The sequence below is a fragment of the Stenella coeruleoalba genome (assembly GCF_951394435.1).
Source record: "Stenella coeruleoalba genome assembly, chromosome: 10".
Taxonomy (NCBI): Eukaryota; Metazoa; Chordata; class Mammalia; order Artiodactyla; family Delphinidae; genus Stenella; species Stenella coeruleoalba.
Window position 1 is genome coordinate 77,984,903 of NC_137156.1, and position 20,703 is coordinate 78,005,605.

The 20,703-nt window shown below is 39.8% G+C and overlaps 1 protein-coding gene across 12 annotated transcripts in view; it reads right to left on the reverse strand.

Moving 5' to 3' along the window:
* Positions 1 to 20,703, reverse strand: part of CADPS (calcium dependent secretion activator) — a 796,875-nt gene that overhangs the window by 138,069 nt on the left and 638,103 nt on the right. For 10 of the 12 annotated variants that reach the window (XR_013830018.1, XR_013830019.1, XR_013830020.1 and 7 more), the window contains 3 exons: positions 9,029 to 9,165; positions 5,175 to 5,362; positions 2,938 to 3,096 (listed from right to left, as the gene is read on the reverse strand). Coding sequence is in view for 9 of the 12 variants with exons in the window: in XM_079933010.1 (XP_079789136.1) it covers positions 2,938 to 3,096; positions 5,175 to 5,362; positions 9,029 to 9,165 (484 nt within the window). In the remaining 3 variants the exon portion in view is untranslated. The remainder of the gene's footprint in view (positions 1 to 2,937; positions 3,097 to 5,174; positions 5,363 to 9,028; positions 9,166 to 20,703) is intronic. The other 2 variants (XM_079933008.1, XM_079933007.1) reach the window with 1 other exon arrangement.

The following is a 20,703-nucleotide window of genomic DNA, read 5'->3' on the forward strand; positions in this document are numbered from 1 at the left end:
GTGTTTAGAAGCATACCAGGCCTCTACCCATAGATGACAACAGCACCGCCCTGCCCCAGTGTGACAATCAAAAATGTCTCCAGGCATTGCCAAGTGTCCCCAGGGGAAGAGATCACCCCTAGTCAAGAACCACTAGGCTAAAAGATTCCAAACATGTGACGGTTCCATATCTTCCACTGCTTGGAATTATGAACAGCAAACACCTTCCCGATTGACCAGATATGTCTACTTTGGATTAGATACTTTAGATTCAAGTAGGTCTAGTGTTTCACAGAGACAGGGCACAGGTTTTCAAAGAAGGTGGGAGAAACTCAGTCACCAGCACCTGAGCCATCACTAATGATGTCCAGTTGCAGTAGGGCCAGGCTCTGCCTTCACCTAGGGGGGGTGCTGCTGAGTTATGAATATGTAAAAAATGGAAAATTAGGTAAAAAGCTACTTTTTACCTAATCTAAAGTTGGTTGTGAGAGGCCAGTAGGAACGAACTCTATTGTTCAGTTAAATTCAGTTCAAGGGCAATTTGTTTCCATGAGTCACGAGTTCCTTCTTATTGTGGGTCAAAGAATAGATAACCTCTCCACACACAAACAGTGTTCATCCTGCTGAAAGAGGTAGGAAAATGGGTTTTTTTTCCCCCAGTACCAAAAGGCTGTTAATTGCTGTTCAAAGGAGACCCTCCTTTTAGGTGGTCTAAAGCTCCAGATACACTCTGACTTCTTCCACAAGGTCAAAACCACCATGTGGGCCAAACTGATTCTGGACATCTTTAGGACAAAAATGAAAAAGTCTTTAACTAATTCAGATGGCTGCTAGGGGATCTCACCTGGAAATGCTGAAATCATATCGAATGGCTGAATTTGCATCTCACGCTATACACAAATGCTAATGCTAGGCAGGTAGTAAGGCAGAGGGGTTACAAATCCAAGCTCCAAAGTCAGAATAGCCATGTCTGAATTAGGCCCACACAGGTATTTGCTATGAAGCAAGTGACTGAATATATCTGAGCCTCAAACTCCTCATCTGTTAGGTGAGGATAATAATAATACAGATCTCACAGTGATGCAATAAGTATAAAATGAGATAATATATGTAAATAGCACTCCACACAGTGCTTGGCATATAGCAAACACTTATTAAACGGTGGCAATTATCCTTATTTTATTTCAATGTTACTTACGAAATCTAACAATGGACTATTTTACTTGTTATTATAACCCACAGAAGATAATTTCAGAGGTTGATGGGATATTACAGATGCTCTATGTGCTCATTTTGCAGATGAGAAAACTGAGGTATAGAAGTGAGATATGATAATCCTAGATTTATGCAGAACAGGTTCTAATACTCAGCTCTTTAGAATCTATGTGCAGTGCTGATGTAGTACAAAGAGGAAGAGCTTTGGACTCAGAATATCTGGGATTGCCACCTCAATTTACAGAATTCAGTTTCATCATCTGCAAAGTGCGTGTCAAAGTAGCTAACCTGAAAACATTATAGCAAATGAGATAGAATGTATGAAAGCACTTTGTAAACTGTAGAATTCCACGCAACTGATATTTAATATTACGATTTCTTCTTCCTTTAAAAATGCAATGCAAACATAGACCCTCACAAGCCTCAACGTGCCACTCACAATCCTTTTCGGTAGTTTTTCACGGCACAGGGAATAGGTCAGGCTCCAGCAAGGGTGGCCATTTACTCTCTGCTCTGCTTCAGTGCTGATCACGCCAAAAGCAGCACCTTGGACAGCAGCCAGAGAGGCTTCCTTCAGGCGCCTACAACGCTCTATGCACTCTTTTACTGGCTGCAAGCTACTTCTACCTTGAGGTCTGACCCTCACAGGGAAACACAAAACTCCACTCCACCTTCATCCTTGTATACTGCGAGTTCAGAAGATGGGTGTCCACATGGGCTCGGGGCATTCTTTGACCTTCACTATTGGACCTGCATACATTGATTGATAGCCTGCTACATTCTCCAGGAAGTGAAAATTGGCGTTTTCATTTGGTCTGCCTACAAGTGAACTGTATATATTTTAGGACTTAGAAATATCCAAGTGAATAAATTCATGCTGAAACATGAATACCTCCTTGTGAACTTTGTGTAGTCTGGCAATGCCAGGGTCAGAATATCCATTTCAAAACCTCAACAACAAAACTTTAAAATGTCAATGTTAATTTGGGGCGAGATAGGGAAGGTGAAGAAGGACACAGGATAACACTGGAGATAACTGTAATAATCTATTTTAAAAGGGAATAAAAGCCACGAATTTGCCATTTTACCAATTCACAAAGAGAGCATCCCTAAAGGACACAGGAAACAAGACAGGATCAGTATAAATTTTAGAACTTAAAAGTGCTTTCAAAGTGGCCTCATCATATAAACGATTCTAGTAAGAGTCATTAATTTAGTGACAGACCTTACTTTGTGCCTTTATTATAAACCATTATTTGAAGATGGATTTCTTTCATGAGATAAACGTAGAACTGAGAGGGTTTGCTAAAAATGATGGACCTACTATAAATGTATAAACCCATCTTATGCCAACCCATTTTGTTTGCTTCTTAACCACAGTTTCAAAATTATTAAACATGGGTTGCTTATTATGAATGACTTGGTAAGGTACCAGGCCCCTAACTAGATGCCACTAAAATAGCAATCTGACTCATGATTCTGTTTACATACTGCTCAGTTAGTTGTTCTGTTTTCAATGCAAACATGTTTTAAGTGTCCCTAAATACCTGACTCAAATTCATTCCTAATACACGGTGTTTTTGTCCATTGCTAGGATTTTTTTAAAAAGTGCGCGTTTCAACAGAGACTTCAGGAATACACAAAGCTTGGGGTTTGCTAAGGTGGAGGTTGCGGCATAGATGGGGGGGTAGAGAAGGTCACAGACATCGCAAAACACAAGCCAGTACACACATAACTTCTTACCTTTTGGGCTCTGGATTTGCCTGGGTTTTGGGATTTTTTCTTTTTTTGGATTCCTTTCTGGTATCTTTTTTAGCCTCTGGTTCAGATGGGGAGGGAGTTTTGCTCCCTTCAGGGTCTGTATTTGGTGTCAGCCCACTAAGGTACGCATGCATTTGTTGACTTTGGAGAAGGGGTGGTCGCATGGGGCATGCAGAGAGTGTGGCCAGCCATGGGAGAATCAAGACCACACATACATGCACAAACAAAAGAAAGAAAAAGAAGGATGCATCAAAGAGCAAGAGCAAATGCATTCAAACTAAAATAATAAGCAAAAAAAAAAAAGATGCAAACTTGCATAAGGAAAATCAGAACTGAAAATAAGAAATCCAAAACTGTTTCCATGACAAGATGTATAAACCTAACTGTGAATCAAGTGGCAGTCTTACAATATGAAATCCAGACAATGTGTATCATAATTCATGATGATGTTTACCAGGGAGTTTACAAAAACACTTCATTATTTTATAACACTTCCTTATTCAGTAACATATGTAGAATACAGTGTGACAACCCAGAGAATATAATGCAACTTCTCTCTCTCTCTTTAAAGAATTCAGTCCAAGAGGCTGTAACAGATAGTCATCAAAGTGTATATTTATAAAAAGCTGAATTACGCAGAGACAGTCCCCAGGTATCAGAGTTTTCATGAATATCTTTTATGCAAATGAAAGGTCACGTGCTGGGCTAGCAAACCTTATAACAATGGGAGGTGATGAAAATCTTGTTGCCTGTTAAATATTCAAACCTACAATGCTATTGTTATCCAGCTCTGAATGTTGAAGTTGCATCTCATAAAATCTACCAGTGCTAGAGAGAGGAAAAGCACAGAACTAACCCCACAGACACTTCAGAGTTGTACAGCGTGCAAAGATGAAGATGACTGATACAGTTCTGATTTAAAAGAAAATGCAGTCAACTCTGCATGCCCCCACATATGTATTTCCGCAGAGCAGCAACTTGTTCATCACAGGCTGGGTTTCTGAAGATACCTAGTTTTCCTTGGGTGTGCCTTCCCTGGCTGTTGGTTGAGGTGTCCGGGGTAATGTAGGGCTTGTCTTTATAGTAATGTGAGGCTACATACACTGGGATAGTAAACTGGCTGTGGCAGTGTGGAAACTTATTCCATGTCTTCACAGCCAAATGGTAATGCTCTTAAATTATTTGCTGCCTTGCGTTATTCAGAACACGGAACTTTTCCTCCAGGAGCTGGGCAATGTCTAAAGAAAGAAAGTACTTAGTATGGAGTTGGAACTGATGTTCTGGCCTTGTCTATAAAACCTATAAACTGAGGGGGTTGGTTACACTGTGATCTCTGAAGCTCTTCCCAGCTCTGCGGTTAAACTCTAAGTGTCATGATTATCTGTGCCTTCCAGCTTCACCTAGCTTGTTTCAGCTCTTGCTTTGCCTATGCAGAGCATTTGTTTATGCTGCTCCTTTTGCCTGGAACCACTCAACTCCTACTTCAGCACTCAGCCCAAGCAGCGATTCCTCGAGGAGGTTCTTCCTGCCATCCTGCCACCCCATCTGAGTTGTGTTCCTTTATTAACTGCTACCATGGAGTTTTATTCCTTCTTCTCAGAGGACCAATCTCTATATAACTCTGCCCTCATTTGGTGTCTGGTTTCTGCTCACCGTGCACGCTGAAGGTATAGCAGAGTACCTGACCCTCAGCAAGTAATCATTAAATATTTATGGAATGAATGATAGCAACAACAAAGGCAAATACTCATTTAGCCCTTGCCATGTCCCAGGCATTGTGCTGAACCCTTTATATCCACTTGCATCCTCTTGACAACCCCACGAGGACACTATCATCCCTGTTTTACAGATGAGAAAACAGTGGCAGAGAGGGTTTAATTACCATCCAGGGTCATGGAGAGCAAATGGAGCAGTCATGACTTGAGCCTAGATTGTTCTAATTTCAGAGACCACTCTAGAAGTCCTGTTTGCCATTTCTGTTAAGTCTCTTGAAAGGAGAAGAAATTCAGACCTGTGTGTTTTTTGTGTTTGTGTGGCTGGTGTGTGCGTGCGTGTGTGTGTGTGCGCGTGTGTGTGTGCGTGCACGCCCACTGGTCTGTACTACTGAGGGAATGCGGATGGATAGAGTTAGAGATGACCCTAAAAGCAGGACCAGTCATAAACCATGGCCAGTGCCTTAAAAAATATTTTTAAAGGAATACCTCTGGACATGTGCTTACCTGTTCCCATGGACGTGGGATGCACAGAAGGCAAAGCTATAGTGAAGGAGGGTGGGGTCAATCATGGCGCCATTTTCTGCCCGTTCAAGCAAATCTCTGAGGTAACAGAGATGTCGGTGACACCCTCGGACTCCATTTCGGGCGCAATACTCGTCTAGTACAAACACCTGGCCAGGACTGAACCAGCCCTGTTTGGAGAATAAAGGAGAGACTTTCTTTTAAATATAGGTTGGGTTTTTCTGGGGGAGAGCTGCTAGAGTTGGGGATGACTGGAGAAGGGGGTTAACAATAGCCACAGAGCTAACACTTGCTGATTGCTTATGAAGTGCCAGCCGCTGTGCCCAACGCGGTGCGTGCTATCTGGTTTAGTCCTCATGACAGCCCTATCAGGCAGGTGCTGCTATCCCTGTTTGATGGTCGGGAAATTTGAGCTCGAGGGAGGACATAGAGTTTCCCCAGCATCCTGCAGCTAGTAAGTGACGGCATCTGGATTAGCAGAGGGCATGATTCCAGAAAGAGAGGCTCACCCACTGCTTTAACACTGAAGCGTACACCTTAAAAGAGTGTCGGAGTGTGGGTAGGGCACAGTCTTGGTTACTGATAAGAGGAAATCATAACATGAATGCCTTAAATTGGTACAGTGCTTTACCCTTGACAAAGAACTTTCAGTTGAGCCCCGTAACAGCCTTGAGAAGCAGACAGAGCAGGTTTATCTCCATTTCACAGATGAGGAGATGGAAATAAGAGCTCACAAATAACACAAAACAGGCAGGACTCGAACCCAGCTCTGTCTTTCTTCTTTTTAATATTACAGAATATACCTACTAACATGGAAATATGGTCACAATGCAATAAATTATTGTAAAATAGTATGTAAGTATGATACTATTGGATTCTTATTTCACTTTTTTTTTAACATCTTTACTGGAGTATAATTGCTTTACGATGTTGTGTTAGTTTCTGCTGTATAACAAAGCGAATCAGCTATATGTATACATATATCCCCATATCCCCTCCCTCTTGCACACCCAGCTCTGTCTTACTCCAAGTCTTCTGGGTGTTTTGTTTTTTTTTTAATACTCTGGAGCACTAATAAATACTAGGATTGGTCTACATACATGCTAGGACTTCATAAATCCTTTCACTTTGGAAGAAAAAAGTTTTTTAGATTTAAAACGGAAGATAATAACAGAACTTTCCAAAGAGAACAACATGACTAAGTTTTCAAGTTGTGAATCATATAGGATTCAATTAAACTGAGAGGAGCTTCCTGGGCCCCGGCTGAGCGTTTTGCCTTATTCTTTCCCTGGAGGTTATTTGTTTTCTTATCATGTATTTGCTCGCTGCAGGACCACACAAAACTCTGCTCTGAAAGAGAACCCGGATGGAATCTCCGATCCAGAGCAGACTGGTAGGCATGATGGGGTAGAAAGTGCTGCCTCTATCATGCACTTAAGAGCTGATCAGACAGGCTAAGCGACTTGACACTCAAAGGCACCCTTGGAACAAGCCTGAAATCCAATCACTTCTTTCAGTTTGGGTACCTTTCTGAAGCAAGAAAGAAACCAACTGAGGTGATACATTGTAAGCAGAGAATTTAGGATTGTCTTAAATATAAATTTAATTTTACTTTGAGGGTCTTCTCTGAGTCATCTTTTGAATATGGCTCCGTCTTGGGAGAGAAAAGGCAAAAGGAGAAAGTGACCAGGTGGCAGGTAAAGGCCAAGGAATTGCAGCGAGGGAGGCCCCTGCCAACACTCTCCTCTGGTATTAGTGATCCGGGGAAACTTCTATAGACAACATGCAGCTCAGCAATGCATCCAACGAAAGACGGCATCTTTCCTATTTCAAATGATAAGTTACTGCAGAGGGCGGGAGAGTAGTCGAGGCAGTGGGCTGCCCCTATAGGCAACTTCTTTGCCACTCCATCTGCTACCCCAAATGCTAAATCTTAGAAACAACACTGCTGTGAAAGATTAAAATATATTTTCTACGACTCAGATGACACCAAGTCTTTTGTAGATGCCAAAATAGCTGCTTTGAAAAGAGTTGAAGAAATATCAATTAGGAACTCAGTCGAAGACACAGAAAAATTTATGTATTCCTGCTGGTCGGTCTCCAAAACTAACTGAAAAAAAAGATTGTAATAATGAGAAAATGGAATATATAGAGGCAGGAGATAAGGTCTTTTTAATGGCTGTTATTTTCTGAAATTTGGGGATGATGACTAATAGATACAGGTACACAAACGGGAAAGGAAACTGTTTTATGATATTCAGAATTAATTTTGGATTTTTAGGCCTATATATGATTCACAGGGAGCGAGCTTCAAAATTTCATTTCTGGTTTAATTTTTTCTAGAGGGCACTCACTCCTTAGTGATGAATTTCTTAGTGAAAAAGAAAATCGTTTTAAGAAATTAGGATTTGAAAAAAGTCTTGAAAATAAGACTCCTCAAAAAATTCCTCAAGAGACTAGGAATTGTACATAAAAAGAAATTATTTAAGTTCAGAGGCATATTCTTACAAGTTTCACGAATGCAATTTATAATTACATGAATAATTACATAATCGTAGGAAATACATTTGAGAAAAACTGCCTTGCAATGCAAGGTAAGCTTTTCTTTTTTTTTTAAGTCAAAATGATGTATTCCTTTCCAATTTGGCAAAGTTCAGACTTCTGATGAAGTGATTCTAAACCTGAGATAATCAATGAATCTTTTGTGAGACGAAGATTAATAAATTATTCCACATAATCCCGCTTCTGTTTTTTAGACTATTTTATCTACCATTTTAAATATTTTGGATCCTGGCACAAAACAAGAAAAGGAATTTAAAACAAAAAAATTAGTCAGGACAGATTTAGGGTATAGCCATACCATGTAGACAAAAAACCCAGATTTTCATTATATTTATGTTAATATCAATAATATGTTAAATTTAATAATATACAGATATATTAACCTTAGTATGTGGAGTCAGGGATGAGGCTTTTCCTCTGTGTAAAGCCATTTCATCCTTTCCCCTCACCTTTCCCATCTATAATGTGGGATTAATAGCCTTTATCTTTAAGCAAGGAAGTAACAATTTCTGGTTTGCAGAAGGAAATAAATTGGGTCTCTTTTAGGCTTTTGAATTTGATGGTATAACCTCAAATCTATCTTCATAAATCTAATCAACACGTAATAGCGGTCCCTTAAACTTAAATGGATTTAAATCTAGGCTTAAAATAGGATTTCAAGAAATGTTCATGCTCTTGCTGGAGAGCGGGACTTCTAAACGTCTAAAGCACCACACGAAAATTCCCCCAAAGGGTGAAAAATGCTTCGAATACTAGGTAGAAAGAAGAAAGCCACTCAAACAAACAAACCCAAACCCATTTACCTTATGAAAAGGGAAGTGAACTTGATTTACAAATCATTTTGATCTTTAAAAAAATAAATAAAAAGGACCCATTCATTTCTGAGACAGGAGCACAGGGTCTTACTATGTGGGGTGGGGCGCGAGGGGAATCTTAATGTCTAAGAAACCGAGGCAATTTTTACAAGTTCTCCATAAGCAGGTGCCAAACTCAATTACCCTCTTGAGAATATTTCTCATGTAGCAGCTGAAAAGGGGGAAGCTCAGATAGGGAGGCTGGGGAATTGGATCCGTCTCTACTGATAACTTCCTCCCGCTCTGTCTTCTTTCTTTGGTAACTAAAACTATCTCAACACAGGAAATCAAGAACACATTTATAATTGTTAAAGGGGCTCCACAACGGAGAAAAGAGCTTCTGACATAAAGGTAGAAAAATATTTTATTTTTTGAAATGTTATCACGTTTCAATTGCTGTATACCAAAGAATATACTTGCCAGGCAAGAATAGGAATCATTAAGTCTGTGATCCAAAGTAAGACGTTGCACCATCTCAAAGAGGGAAGCGTGGTCAAAGTTACAGGGGTTGGAAGAGATAAATTCATCCATGCCATGTTTTTGAGCTCTATCTGCGTCTGTTCATTTATACATGTAGAGAGAGACACAATTTAGAGAAACACATCATATTTTCTTTGACATTTCAAATACACAGGAATTCACTAGGCATTACAAATGCTAGCTGTTTCCCCGTTACCTCCCACCAACATCCCCAAGATATTCTTTTTATACCTCCCATTGTCAACTTGCATCACTTACTGGTGAGTTTATTGCATTTCGGCAAAAATATATTGGCATCAACATGTTTATCAAATGATCACAACTCCAGTGCATTTATGTTGTTCTTGAAAAACTAAGCACTCGACCGTAACTTCGCCTGCGTTTCACCAAACACTGAAAGCAGATCGGATCTTTGCTTATAAAAGCCTATTTAGCTTTTAGGTTAATAGATTCTGCCATTCCAGTGGTTATATCTAGAGCAATTTCTCTACAATTATTGGGATTATCTGGAAAAAAAGGGTTATGCTGATTTTCAGCAAAGTGACAATATTTTTATCCTCCCCTTCCAAATCCCCGTGGCCGATTTGGTTGCACAAAAGGTTTGGGTCCCCATCCTCCAAAATTAAAACAAAATAATAACAAAAGATGTTCACTGAAACCTGGAGAATAAGTTCAACGGGAATTTAGTTTGTGAGAGCCAAGGACATTGCCTTATAGTGTGCTTACTCAGTTAGCGAAGCTTATGAAAGACAAACAAATGTACTCAGCAAGAGCTATGATCTGCCATTTATTGTGAATTAATAGTCTCAATGTATTCACACTTTTCCTTACAGGGTGAAGGCTGTAGGCAAAACCTCCTAAGGGCTAACTAATTAATCTCAATATGTGTAACTAAAATAGTCTATATTCAATCGGCAAAATAACTCAGAGAATCCGACTCGAGTGAGACCAAGCAAATCCCAAAGAGGAAGGAATGAAGGTCCTAGACATTAAGGGAATCGGCTCACTCTGTCTCATATTTACTCACTGTCCTGAAATGCTGTGAAGAAAAAGAATCTTAAATCAAGCAAGAGTTTATTCATCCCCTTGCGTGCAACATTCTACTGGAATACGGGCACCTGCCAGGGACCAGTGATGCTGTCAGGACACGGGAAAACGGATTTCTGACTTGAGAGGGTATTTGAATAATATTTTCAAAAGTGGCCTTCATCCCAGGCAGTTTTTTTTTTCCTCCCTGCTTGGGGGATGGCTGAAAATGGGGGTTATAGCTGCAGTGTGATATTAAGATGATGATTTTTCCTCACATTATTAATTTTGTGTATCCTTCCAACCTCAATGTGTGGTATGTCAGATGTATGCCCTCTTTTTGTTGGGTTTTAAATCTTCAGTCATCTTTCATAGAAGCAGCAAGTGGTCAGTGTTTGAACAGGATGTGTTGTTTATGCCCAAGACACACAGAAGCAACGGTTACCAGAAGGCAAGTTGAAGAATGTCTGTTTTAATAGCCAAATCGCTCTACTAATAGGATAAAACACAAAATTCTGGAAGGGATAACACATGAGCAGGAATTATATTAGAGCATCTGAAAGAATCCTCTTTGCTGGGTTAATTGCCTCAGATTTGTCTTCAGGAAAGTGCTTTCAATTTGAGTTTAGGTGCTTTATCTAGGAGGATTCTTTTGTTTGGTAATTTGGTCTCCAAGCTATATTTCTCCTTTGACTCAGGATGGCTAGAAAGAGAGGTGGCCAGGAAGCTGGTACTGGGGAGAAAGCTAGCTGCTTCTAGGATGTGTGTGTGTGTGCGTGTGTGTGTGTCTGGCTCAAAGCAAGTGTCTGAAACCTGCTCCAACTTTAGTTGTCCCCCTGCAGGATGGCACTCCTGTAATCCAGGTGATACTGCTCCGTCCCTTAGGACAATTCTGCCCTCTCGCCCCCATCCCGTCAGTCCGCGGAGAAACTAACAGTGGGGTACACCCATTGCTCATAAAAAGCCTCGCTCACTCCGTGCCTCCCAATTCTAGCAGATAGATGAGGCAATTTGGCGAGCATCAGCTTCTTGCTCTCAGGTTTCTCAGAAGAGGCTGCAGGCTGACAAATCGGTCGGGCCCTTTACTTGGCCAGTTTGCCTCTGCTATTTTAGTGCTCTTCAATTATGATGGTGCAAACAGTCATTTAGCCAGAGAGAAGGGGGCTCTTCTGTAGCTGTTAAAAATACGCCCCACGTTTGAAGTCTCTTCCTCTATTTGCTGAACCTCTTGAAAACTCTGTGATGAACTATTTTGCATGGCTGCCCACTCAGGAAATGGATCTGGAAAGAGAGCTTGCCTCCTCCGTGGAGACCTGGATACAGACCTACCCCCTCCCACCTCCCCATCCATCATCACAAGACGGCTTCACCACGCTAATTCGTGGCTCAGACTTCATCTAAAGAACAATTTCATTTTTACTTACATTTTAAAGCAGGTTTTAAAATATGCTTAAAATCCGCCTGTTTTCCTTTTCCGAAAGTAACCCTATCAACATAAAAATTCCTTTTTCCCTTCTTCCTTCTTTCCTCTCTGTCAGTTCACATGGGGGTGACTGAGCCTGGGACTGATTTAAGGAGGTCTGGGTGCCCCCGTGAGCTCCGCTTTTAAATAGGTGTGGGACACTGGCTGAAGTGTTGATCTGTCTGAGTCTCAGTTTCCTCGTGTGTCAAATGAGCCGAACTTTTAGTTCCCTTTCTGCTGCCACTGTCATTTAATCATCCTTAAGGTCCCTTTACACCTTCCATGGGATGGAGCTTAATGCAGTGGGAATTTCCAGCAAGTAAAACGAGCAGCCCTTGGATTTTGCTTACACAAAATCATCATTTACTCAGAATCAGGCTCATTATCTTAATGGTTCCAACAACTCAAGAGTGCTTAACAGGGTGGCTGGCTCCCATGAAATTTCTGAGAGTTTCATTGAGCTTGTTACATTCAGACGAAAAAAAAAAAAAAATAAGAGGAGCAGCAGGCCAGGAACGCTTTTTTAAGGTGTCCAAGGAAGGGGTGTGATTTTTGATGCTCCATCCAAGCAGGGATTTTGAAATTTTTGTTCTCTGCTGTGTTCCCACAGCACCTAGAACAGTACCTGGTACACAGCAGGCACTCGAAACATATGTGTTAAAATAATGAATTTATCTCACTGAGATAAATAAATGTGCTCTCGAAAAAAATATTTTCTATTTCTTGATTTTAGGAAATGTTGATACACTAAATTCAACAGGCATAGTTTATTTGAGCTAGGATAGCAGGTGACTAAGCCTCTGGGCTTAGAGGGTCACGAAGACTGAATTTGAGGCCAGCTCTGCCGTTACAGGGTATGCAATGCGAGGAAGTTGATTAGTGTTTCTGAGTCTCATTTTCCTCATTTGTAAGTTGAGAATGGTGTTTGAGTCTACCCTCAGAGAGGACTGTTGACAGGATCTGATAAGCAGAACCTGTAAAGCACCTACATGCCTGGCATATACTAAGTGCTCAAAAACCTTAGCCATGAGTGAACGGGCAGGCTTCTTAGTGCCCCCAAAGCCAGTTTGTTTAATATTCTTAGAGACCAAGGCTTTCACTACATTGATCGCTATTAACCTATATTGTTCGTTATAGGCTGCTTCTTAAACTATATTGTTTCTAGGAAGCTGGGAGTCCTTTCCAAGCTCTCTGCTTTATGCTTCTCCTCTGCCCCTGTATAACCAGCTCCTATTCTCTGTCTCTGTTTTGGCTGGGTGATGTTCCAATTTCTCCGTGGTCAGAACACACACTTAAATCCCCTGGTAGATAAAATGTTCCTTGAGGGGTAAGTTTCTGATCTGTTACTTCCCCTGGCAGCTACCAGAGGAGCCAGGTCCTTAGAAGGTGTTTATTAACTGACTTACTCTGACATTTGCATCTCAGGAAACTTCCCATCGACTTTATTAAAGGAGTCACACACATGGGGATTCAGATGGCATCTTGCAAATCCCAAAGTGGGAACATGTGTTCTTAGGGGGAAAAAAATCTTATAAAAGGAAGCAGAATTCTAGGTGCAGGTGTCTTTGGATACCATTCAGATTGTCTGCCTGTGTCTCCATACATGTCTAGGACCATATGCATTACATATGTTATCTATTTTAAAATAAAACACTGCAGTGGTCCAGCTGTTCCAAATTCTGTTTCAAAGAACTTGTGGGTGCTTCTCAAGCAACACCACCTAGTCATCCTTTCATGGTCCCAGTCTGTTCTTCTACAGTGCTGAACATTAAAAACTAAATCCTCCTTGCAGTCGCATTTTGCCCTGTGCAAACAATTGGAATTGGTTGATGAGAGAAAAAGAAAACTCCAATGTTGACATTAGCGAGGGGAAAACAGCCCAGAGCAAAAGGATGAGAAAGTCAATTCCTGGATTCAGGACACCCTGGGATCAATTCCCTTGCCAATGTTTGGCATGTGTCAAGGGAATGCAAATGAATTTAAATACTAGGCTGAGCGAAATAGAATTAGGAGTGGAAAGTAGAAGCTTAAAACTCTAATGACGTTTGGATTATCTCTTGCTTTGGGAGACACGTACCAATGTTCTTTTTCATTAATATATGTACTTTTTTTTTATTATTTAAGAAATCAAGGATCGACTGCATTTTAAGAATTTACTTCAATCTTTACCTTTTTCAGACCTGGCTGAACAGTTGCTCAGTCCTGCTTAGTTTGTAAGGGCTTCAAATGTATCGAAAATGGGCTATGTAATTTCATAGGCTCTGGAGCTAGGGCATAATTCAACACATCTTCCAAACAATGCTTCTTGTTTCACTTCTGGGCTGTAATTGCATAAAGATTTTGGAGTTCTTTACAGCATGGGCATAGGAGACTGACTTCAGACTAAACTTAGATGAATAAAGCTGATATTGGTACCTAAACTACATTTATAAACTTAAAAGAACTATCAATGGGTATCCATGACACAGAAGCGGGCTGATGGACATGCAGACTTAGGGAAGGCAAGTATGCTTTCAAGAGGAAACTAATTAAAATTTTTACCCCAAGTTTGCTCAGAAACAATTTTGGTTTGGCATTTAAGGAATGTTGGGAAAATAATGGTTCCTAAAGTGATACGATTATGTGGATTTTATACTCTCATTTAATCTACTTAAATTTCAAGTGATGTTCCTAATTGACCATCCTATCGTTTATTTTGTCTGTGATGTTTGGGTTCATTTCATGTTCGATATTCTTTTTCTTTTTCTCCTTCACAATGGGAAACAATATATCATAGTTTTTCATGATCTCGTCTTAATAGCAAGCATATTTGTGCGATCTTTTTTCCGATAGAAAGAAATTTAGCTATGTTTGCAGTAAGGTCTACCGAATGGAATTTTCTTGGGTGGGAGGGGAATAATATAGCTTTCCAATTTTCATTTTGTTGAGATTTTTCTATTATCCCAACAGCTCGAGGAATGAATACAAAAGGTCAAATCTTTTTATTTTGTAGTATTACCTGTTAGAACTTTTTATAGGCTAGGGAAAAAATGCTGCTGTTGAAAATAACTATGATTGTGTTGTTAACAAATTGTCTGAGGGAGGCTCCTTCCTCTAATGAATCCCTTTTATAATAAACTGGGGGTAGCTGCTTTATCACTGAAATTCAGAGCACAGTTATGGCTGTTGTTATTCCTGATGGATGCTAGAGGCAAGAGAATAGCTCATGTAACTATAAAGTCACTGTGAACTCGAACTGCAAATTAAAAGGTGACTTTGTATCCTTCCTATATGGAAAATGTGTGCTTGTCATATCTGCTTGACAGTACAAGAGTGAATGTATGGTTTGGACAATAACGAACAATGACAGTAGTCAACCTCATCAGAAGACATGAAATAAAGAAATGACAATGATTGATGGCAGCTGACTGTTTACGGATTTTTCTAGAAGAGTTTTTCTTGGCATGATCAAGTAACCAGGGGATGTTGTGCCCTGCCTGAGCTCTGCACAGCAAGCAAAAGACTGGTCCTCCCCTGCCTGCTGCCCTTGAGAAACAACTTAATTCCTTCATGGTCCCTTTGACTCAATCAAGCTAACTTGCATGGCCAAGAGAGGATGGCTTCTTCCGAAGCTATCAAGGTCCACCTTGCATTTTGCAGAAATCTCTGGCAATACACCCAAGGGGATAAACATGTGGTATTTATTTCAATGTTCATTTTTATAATTCTTCATAAGACAAATGCTTTGAGTAAAAATCATAACAGAATCTTTTGTCAATGATCTCAAAACCAATAAATGATTTGTAATTTTCCCTGCTGTAGTGACTACATTTTCAATTAATTTACACAGTACTTGATAATATTTTTATGTCCCTGTAATAAGAGCAAACACAAATTTTCTATAGTTGACTAATTAATAATGTATCTTCCTATAAATCACTATAGGTCATGAAAATACTCAGCTGATTAGTGAATAGTATGTTAAATGTGTTTGAAGCAGTTAACAATGAAGTGACCCTTCATTTAAGATGATCTATTGACATCCTAACATGGTATTTGGAAAATTTTGGCCCTGATTGTGAGAGACTATTCTTTTAAAAAGTCATTTACTTTAGAGTGAGAAGGAAAGTGATACACAGTGTGGTTTGGGGTCACGCAAATTAATATTGAATTCATTCTCTGATGTTGCATTCCTGCAATGTAGCAACTGCAAGTTGACAATACAAGAAGATGCAGCAAAAATCTGAGACAAAACTATAGAAGGAATTGAGGCAAACAACTATTTGGGAGTCTACCAGGACAGCAATGCATTGTTGTGCAAATACATGTAAATTCACTAGAACAAAATTCATTGAGTCATCTATTCATCCATCCTTTCTTTTAATCTTTAAAAAAAGTATAGCAAAATCCTAAAAGCCCACAAAGTTCACATTCTATGGTAAGCTTTTAAAAATGCCTCATCGGACATGGAAAGGAAAGGAAAGTTAAATTATCTGCTTGAAGTGGTAAAAAAAAAAAAATCTGTCTGCTAGCCAGGGGTACATTTATGCAAAAGAAAAGAAAAAAGAAAGAAAGGAGGGATAGAAAGCAAATTAAAGAAAAAAACGAAAAGAAGAAAGGACTATTATTAAATGGTCAGGAGAAATGATGTGACCTACAACTTCTAAGTTCGCATTCAAAATACTCAAGTACATATTTGCCTGCTCTCTTGACCAATTTTCCTAGCTCCCTCTAATGTCTAGTTTTCCCTCAACACATTTTTGGTGGACAGCTTTTTCCTCTATGAATAAAGGAACTGTGTACTCTCTTTTATTAATAACTCAAATAGTGAAGAGAACGATGTTTTTATGTTTTCAAGTTTCTTTTTTTCTCTTACAGGTGTATTTTTAGAAAAATGAATACAAATACAAATGATGTCCTAAAAAGTTATTGTTGTCATTGTTCTTGGGAGAGCAGCAGAGAGATATTTGAGACCAGAGGTCAAAACCCTCCATGACATTGTGAGACTGTGAATCTGAAGCTTCTGTGAATAAGCTACATGAATTCAATTGGGTCCTTAGTGTCCTGTTTTTGTGCGGGCTAGCTGCATGTATTACATGTCTCTTTTCAAAATTAATCCTCTCTTGGGTCTTAGAGCACACCCTCAAGCCAGGTAGGATGAATTCTTTCACGTTCAAGTAATGAATTTACTTTATTGTGTTCTGCAATTTCTTGGAGTCTTGCTCAGTTAACATCTTTGGGTTTCCTACCCCACCCCCCCTTCTATCTGTTAAGGTACCCGTGGTTACCACACCATTGGTTCGCTGACCATTCTAACCTTTGGAATGGGAAAGGAAAAACAACAATAGCAACACATCATCAGGGTGCAAAATGATCTGTTTTCAGGCATTAAGCAGTCAGGTAGCTGTGAATTCCACGAAACAAAGGCATTATTTGCCATTTTGTTGTGACGTTCATTAATATTCTTGGAATAAAAAAAAATTAGGATATGTTCATGGTTGGCTTTACTCAGAGGATCATTTGATGCCAATATGAAAGCCAAGGAGAGGAGGCAATTATGCACACATCACATGCATCCTAGTTTCAGTATGAAGCTGACATTTCAGACCTACGGTCAGGAAAATAACATGAAAAGTTTTACTACAAAGTCTAGACATGAGGAAGATTTCAGAGGAGAGGGAGGAAGCACATTGCAGGTGTCAGATAATCTAGTCTGATTATCTGAGCTGTGCTAGCTATAGGGGAACACTTACCCTTCAGTCCAGCTAGAAGTTAGCAGGGTAAGAAGGAACAAACCAGAATAACATAAAGACTAGCAACAAGGCTCAGGAAAGCAGACAGGAGTTCTAACCTAGCAGCTAAAGTTCTTGGGTTTGAGCAAAGATTGAACAAGAAAACTTAAATGAAACAAAACGAAAAACCAAAGTCAACCCCCCCCAAACCAATAGTAACCAAGATCCCCCTAACTGTTGAAGACTCTTCAGGTGGTAGCAAACTTAGAACCATTCTCAAAGACATCCAACCTTAGGGATCTATGATGTGATTAACACTTATCAGTTGAGAAACAGACATCAGTATGAGACTCATTGCAAGTGATATATCAATCATTGACCAAAGAGCAAAGCTTAAAATACCCCCTCCCCCTGCACTCTTGAGAACGGAGGCACTGATTTTCCACTGTTCCTCTAACACATTGCGCAGGGATCGGGTGTTTCAATGAGAGGCCACTTGGCAGAATAAATCGTGGCAACACTCAACTCAATGATTTGGACGTCATTTCCAAGGTAAGCAACATTGGCCTTAAAAAACTGGAAAATTACAAGTATTTGTTTTAAAAAGTTGTATAGCTAGGCACTGCCTTAATTTTTTCAAGTTTTAACCAAAAAAATAAATAAATAAAAGAGAGAGAGAGAGAGAAATTAAATCAACAGCAACACACATCAAAAAAACCACAAAAGAACAAAAAGGTTTACAAGCTTGGTGGAACCCTCCCAAAATCATTGTAGAGTCACATACAAACTAATGAATAGCAGGATCTATTTTTCTTTCAGTTTTTCCGATTCCATACAAATACTCCACTCCACTCTTAGACGTGTCTTTTCATTTTGAAATCGAGCTTTCGAAATTGAAAAAAAAATAAAATCTGCACCCAGAAGTCTGTTAAACTGAATTTAGAAAGACCCAAATAAACTCACAATTACGCTCAAGTATCCCAAACTGTAAAATATTCCATTCTCAAGTTTCCCTTGAGCAGACAGCGACATGACAAGACTGGAGTGTTTATTTTTCTCTATCCAAAAAACCTATCCCATTTCTCTGTAGCTTCCCTTTGCCATGTAAATATTAACAGAGTGATTACAAAGTTAACTCATAGAAAAGTTGTTCTTAAAAATCATTCACTTGCAAGAACAGCAAATACTTTGAGCAAATATTCAAAAGCAGGGATTTGATGAGATGTGTACAGAATTAAGTATTTAACAATGACCCTTACCTTTTGGAAGTCAGGGAGATCTTTTTAAAATGCAATACTTGATTGTTTTCACTCCCTTTGTTAGAGGGTCTGTGATTGACTTAACGTTTGTGATGTGACAAAATAAATCGAGGTATAGACTGAGAACCAAGTGTCAGTGAAGGATCAAAGTTTGCTACTTTACTACTATGTTGTAATTGTTTTTCATTTTTCTGTTATCTCACTTTGTAGTATCAGGTGACCAAACTATCCCAGTTTGCTAAGGACTAAAGGGCTTCTGGGACAGAGGACTTTAATGGCTAAAACCAGGCAAGACTTGGGCAAATCTGGATGAGTTGGTTACGTTAAGTCTGAATAAACATTGTAAGTCTGACTGACTTAATATAAAGCCTGATCTATTTAATAGTGAGGGTTTGAATTTACCAGTTTAACTGCAGCTTTGAAGTAACTGTTATGTAACCACGATTCTGTGGCAGACTCCACTAAAAATTATGATCTATCCCCTACCCCCAGCCATTTTTCGTTGTTTTGCACAACTACTCAGTGCATTACCACACAATGTAAAATTCTTGGCTCCTGTTTGAATCATTCTCATGGGTTTTAAATACCCCTAACTGTAAACGATCAGATACAGAAGGTTGGTTTGGTTAAACCCTGACTGGATTCCGATGCTGGTTTCTAAAGTATGGGAACACAGCCTCACTTGCAGGTGCTCTGGCTGCAGTTTTTATTAAGTGCCTAAACTAGCATTAGATAGAATCTGGAGCAGTTGAGGTTCTGTTTCAGGGGTAGTAAAGTAAAGTATGGGATTATTAGGTTTAACACTAGTGGGTTGAAGCTCCGCGTAAAGATTGTCATTGACTGCAGGGTCATGGTGTACAGTTGTGCAGAATGGGCACTGCACAACTCAGGAGGCACCATTCGCATTTCTGTCTATGGGAGAAGTGTCTCCTGCAGGGCACAATCTGCATGGCTGAAAGTGGTGGCTTCCTTCTTACAGAAGCTGGTAAGAAGGAAGGTAGTCCTCATACTCTCTAGAGAACCTCTGTTCCTGGGCAGTGATTAAGGGAACAATAAGGAACAGGGTGGTTCTGCCACCAGGTACTGATAAATCCCAGATGCATGAATTACCTGACCTTCTCACTCATCTCTCAGCCTACCTCACATGCTCTCTAGGAATGACATTACTTACCCCACCCCACAAATTCGAACCCTTAGAATTTTTCTCTGGATGCTCCATTTAATAAAAGTTCCCTCTGTCGACTAGAATAGTGACATACCTCAGGCTTGTGTGTACTCAACTGAATCTTGTAGCTGATTGCCTAATGACTAGATTCTAATTGCACAGCTAAACGGATCCTACCCACGGAGGGAAATGTAAATCGAGAGCCCGTGTGTATTTCCATGAAGGGACATCCATTCCCTTTTCAAGAGCCTCCATTACTAAGCTCCTTTTTAAAATCAGTGTCTGGTCTCCATTTAATTTTACCCCTGAATGTCCATCCTCTTTCCTACACTAGAGAGAAAACCAAGAACCAAGTAGTAATTTCTTAATCTTGGCAGACGATAGAACAAAGACACTGAATGTAAGGTGAAATGACTTCAGAAGAAGTGGAGATTATTTGGAAATAAAACCAGGATTTTCCAAATATCACCTGTGACACATGTTTTATGAGCTTGATTTAGATGGTGGTTATAGTTAGGAATTTTTTCCTGATACACAGTTAATTCCATCTCAGAGGAATATAATGGGATGTGTTGTTTCTAAATTTATTTAAAAGGAGACTGTCAGGCAAGGTGAAAGAAGGGATTCCATTACAGAGGAATTATTTTAATTCAATAAAGACTGGGGATGCTTTTATTTCAACTAGTGACTAAACCATTTAAAAAGAGATGCTTCCTTCTCTCTCTTTGCTCTCAAACTTAAATGCCACAAATGTTAGAGAAAAAAGAGAGTAGGACACTTGGTGGTGGTCATGGTCAGAAGGGCTGTCCCTCTTCCCCTGAGTCCCTCCTCAACTTATTCCTTATTCTTTCAGGGTTTTCTTTGTGGAAACCCACATGATTGTGTGATTATGTACAAGGTCCCACAGGGAATGCATCTTCCTTTAAAAAGCCATCAGGGGCTTCCCTGGTGGCACAGTGGTTGAGAGTCCGCCTGCCGATGCAGGGGACACG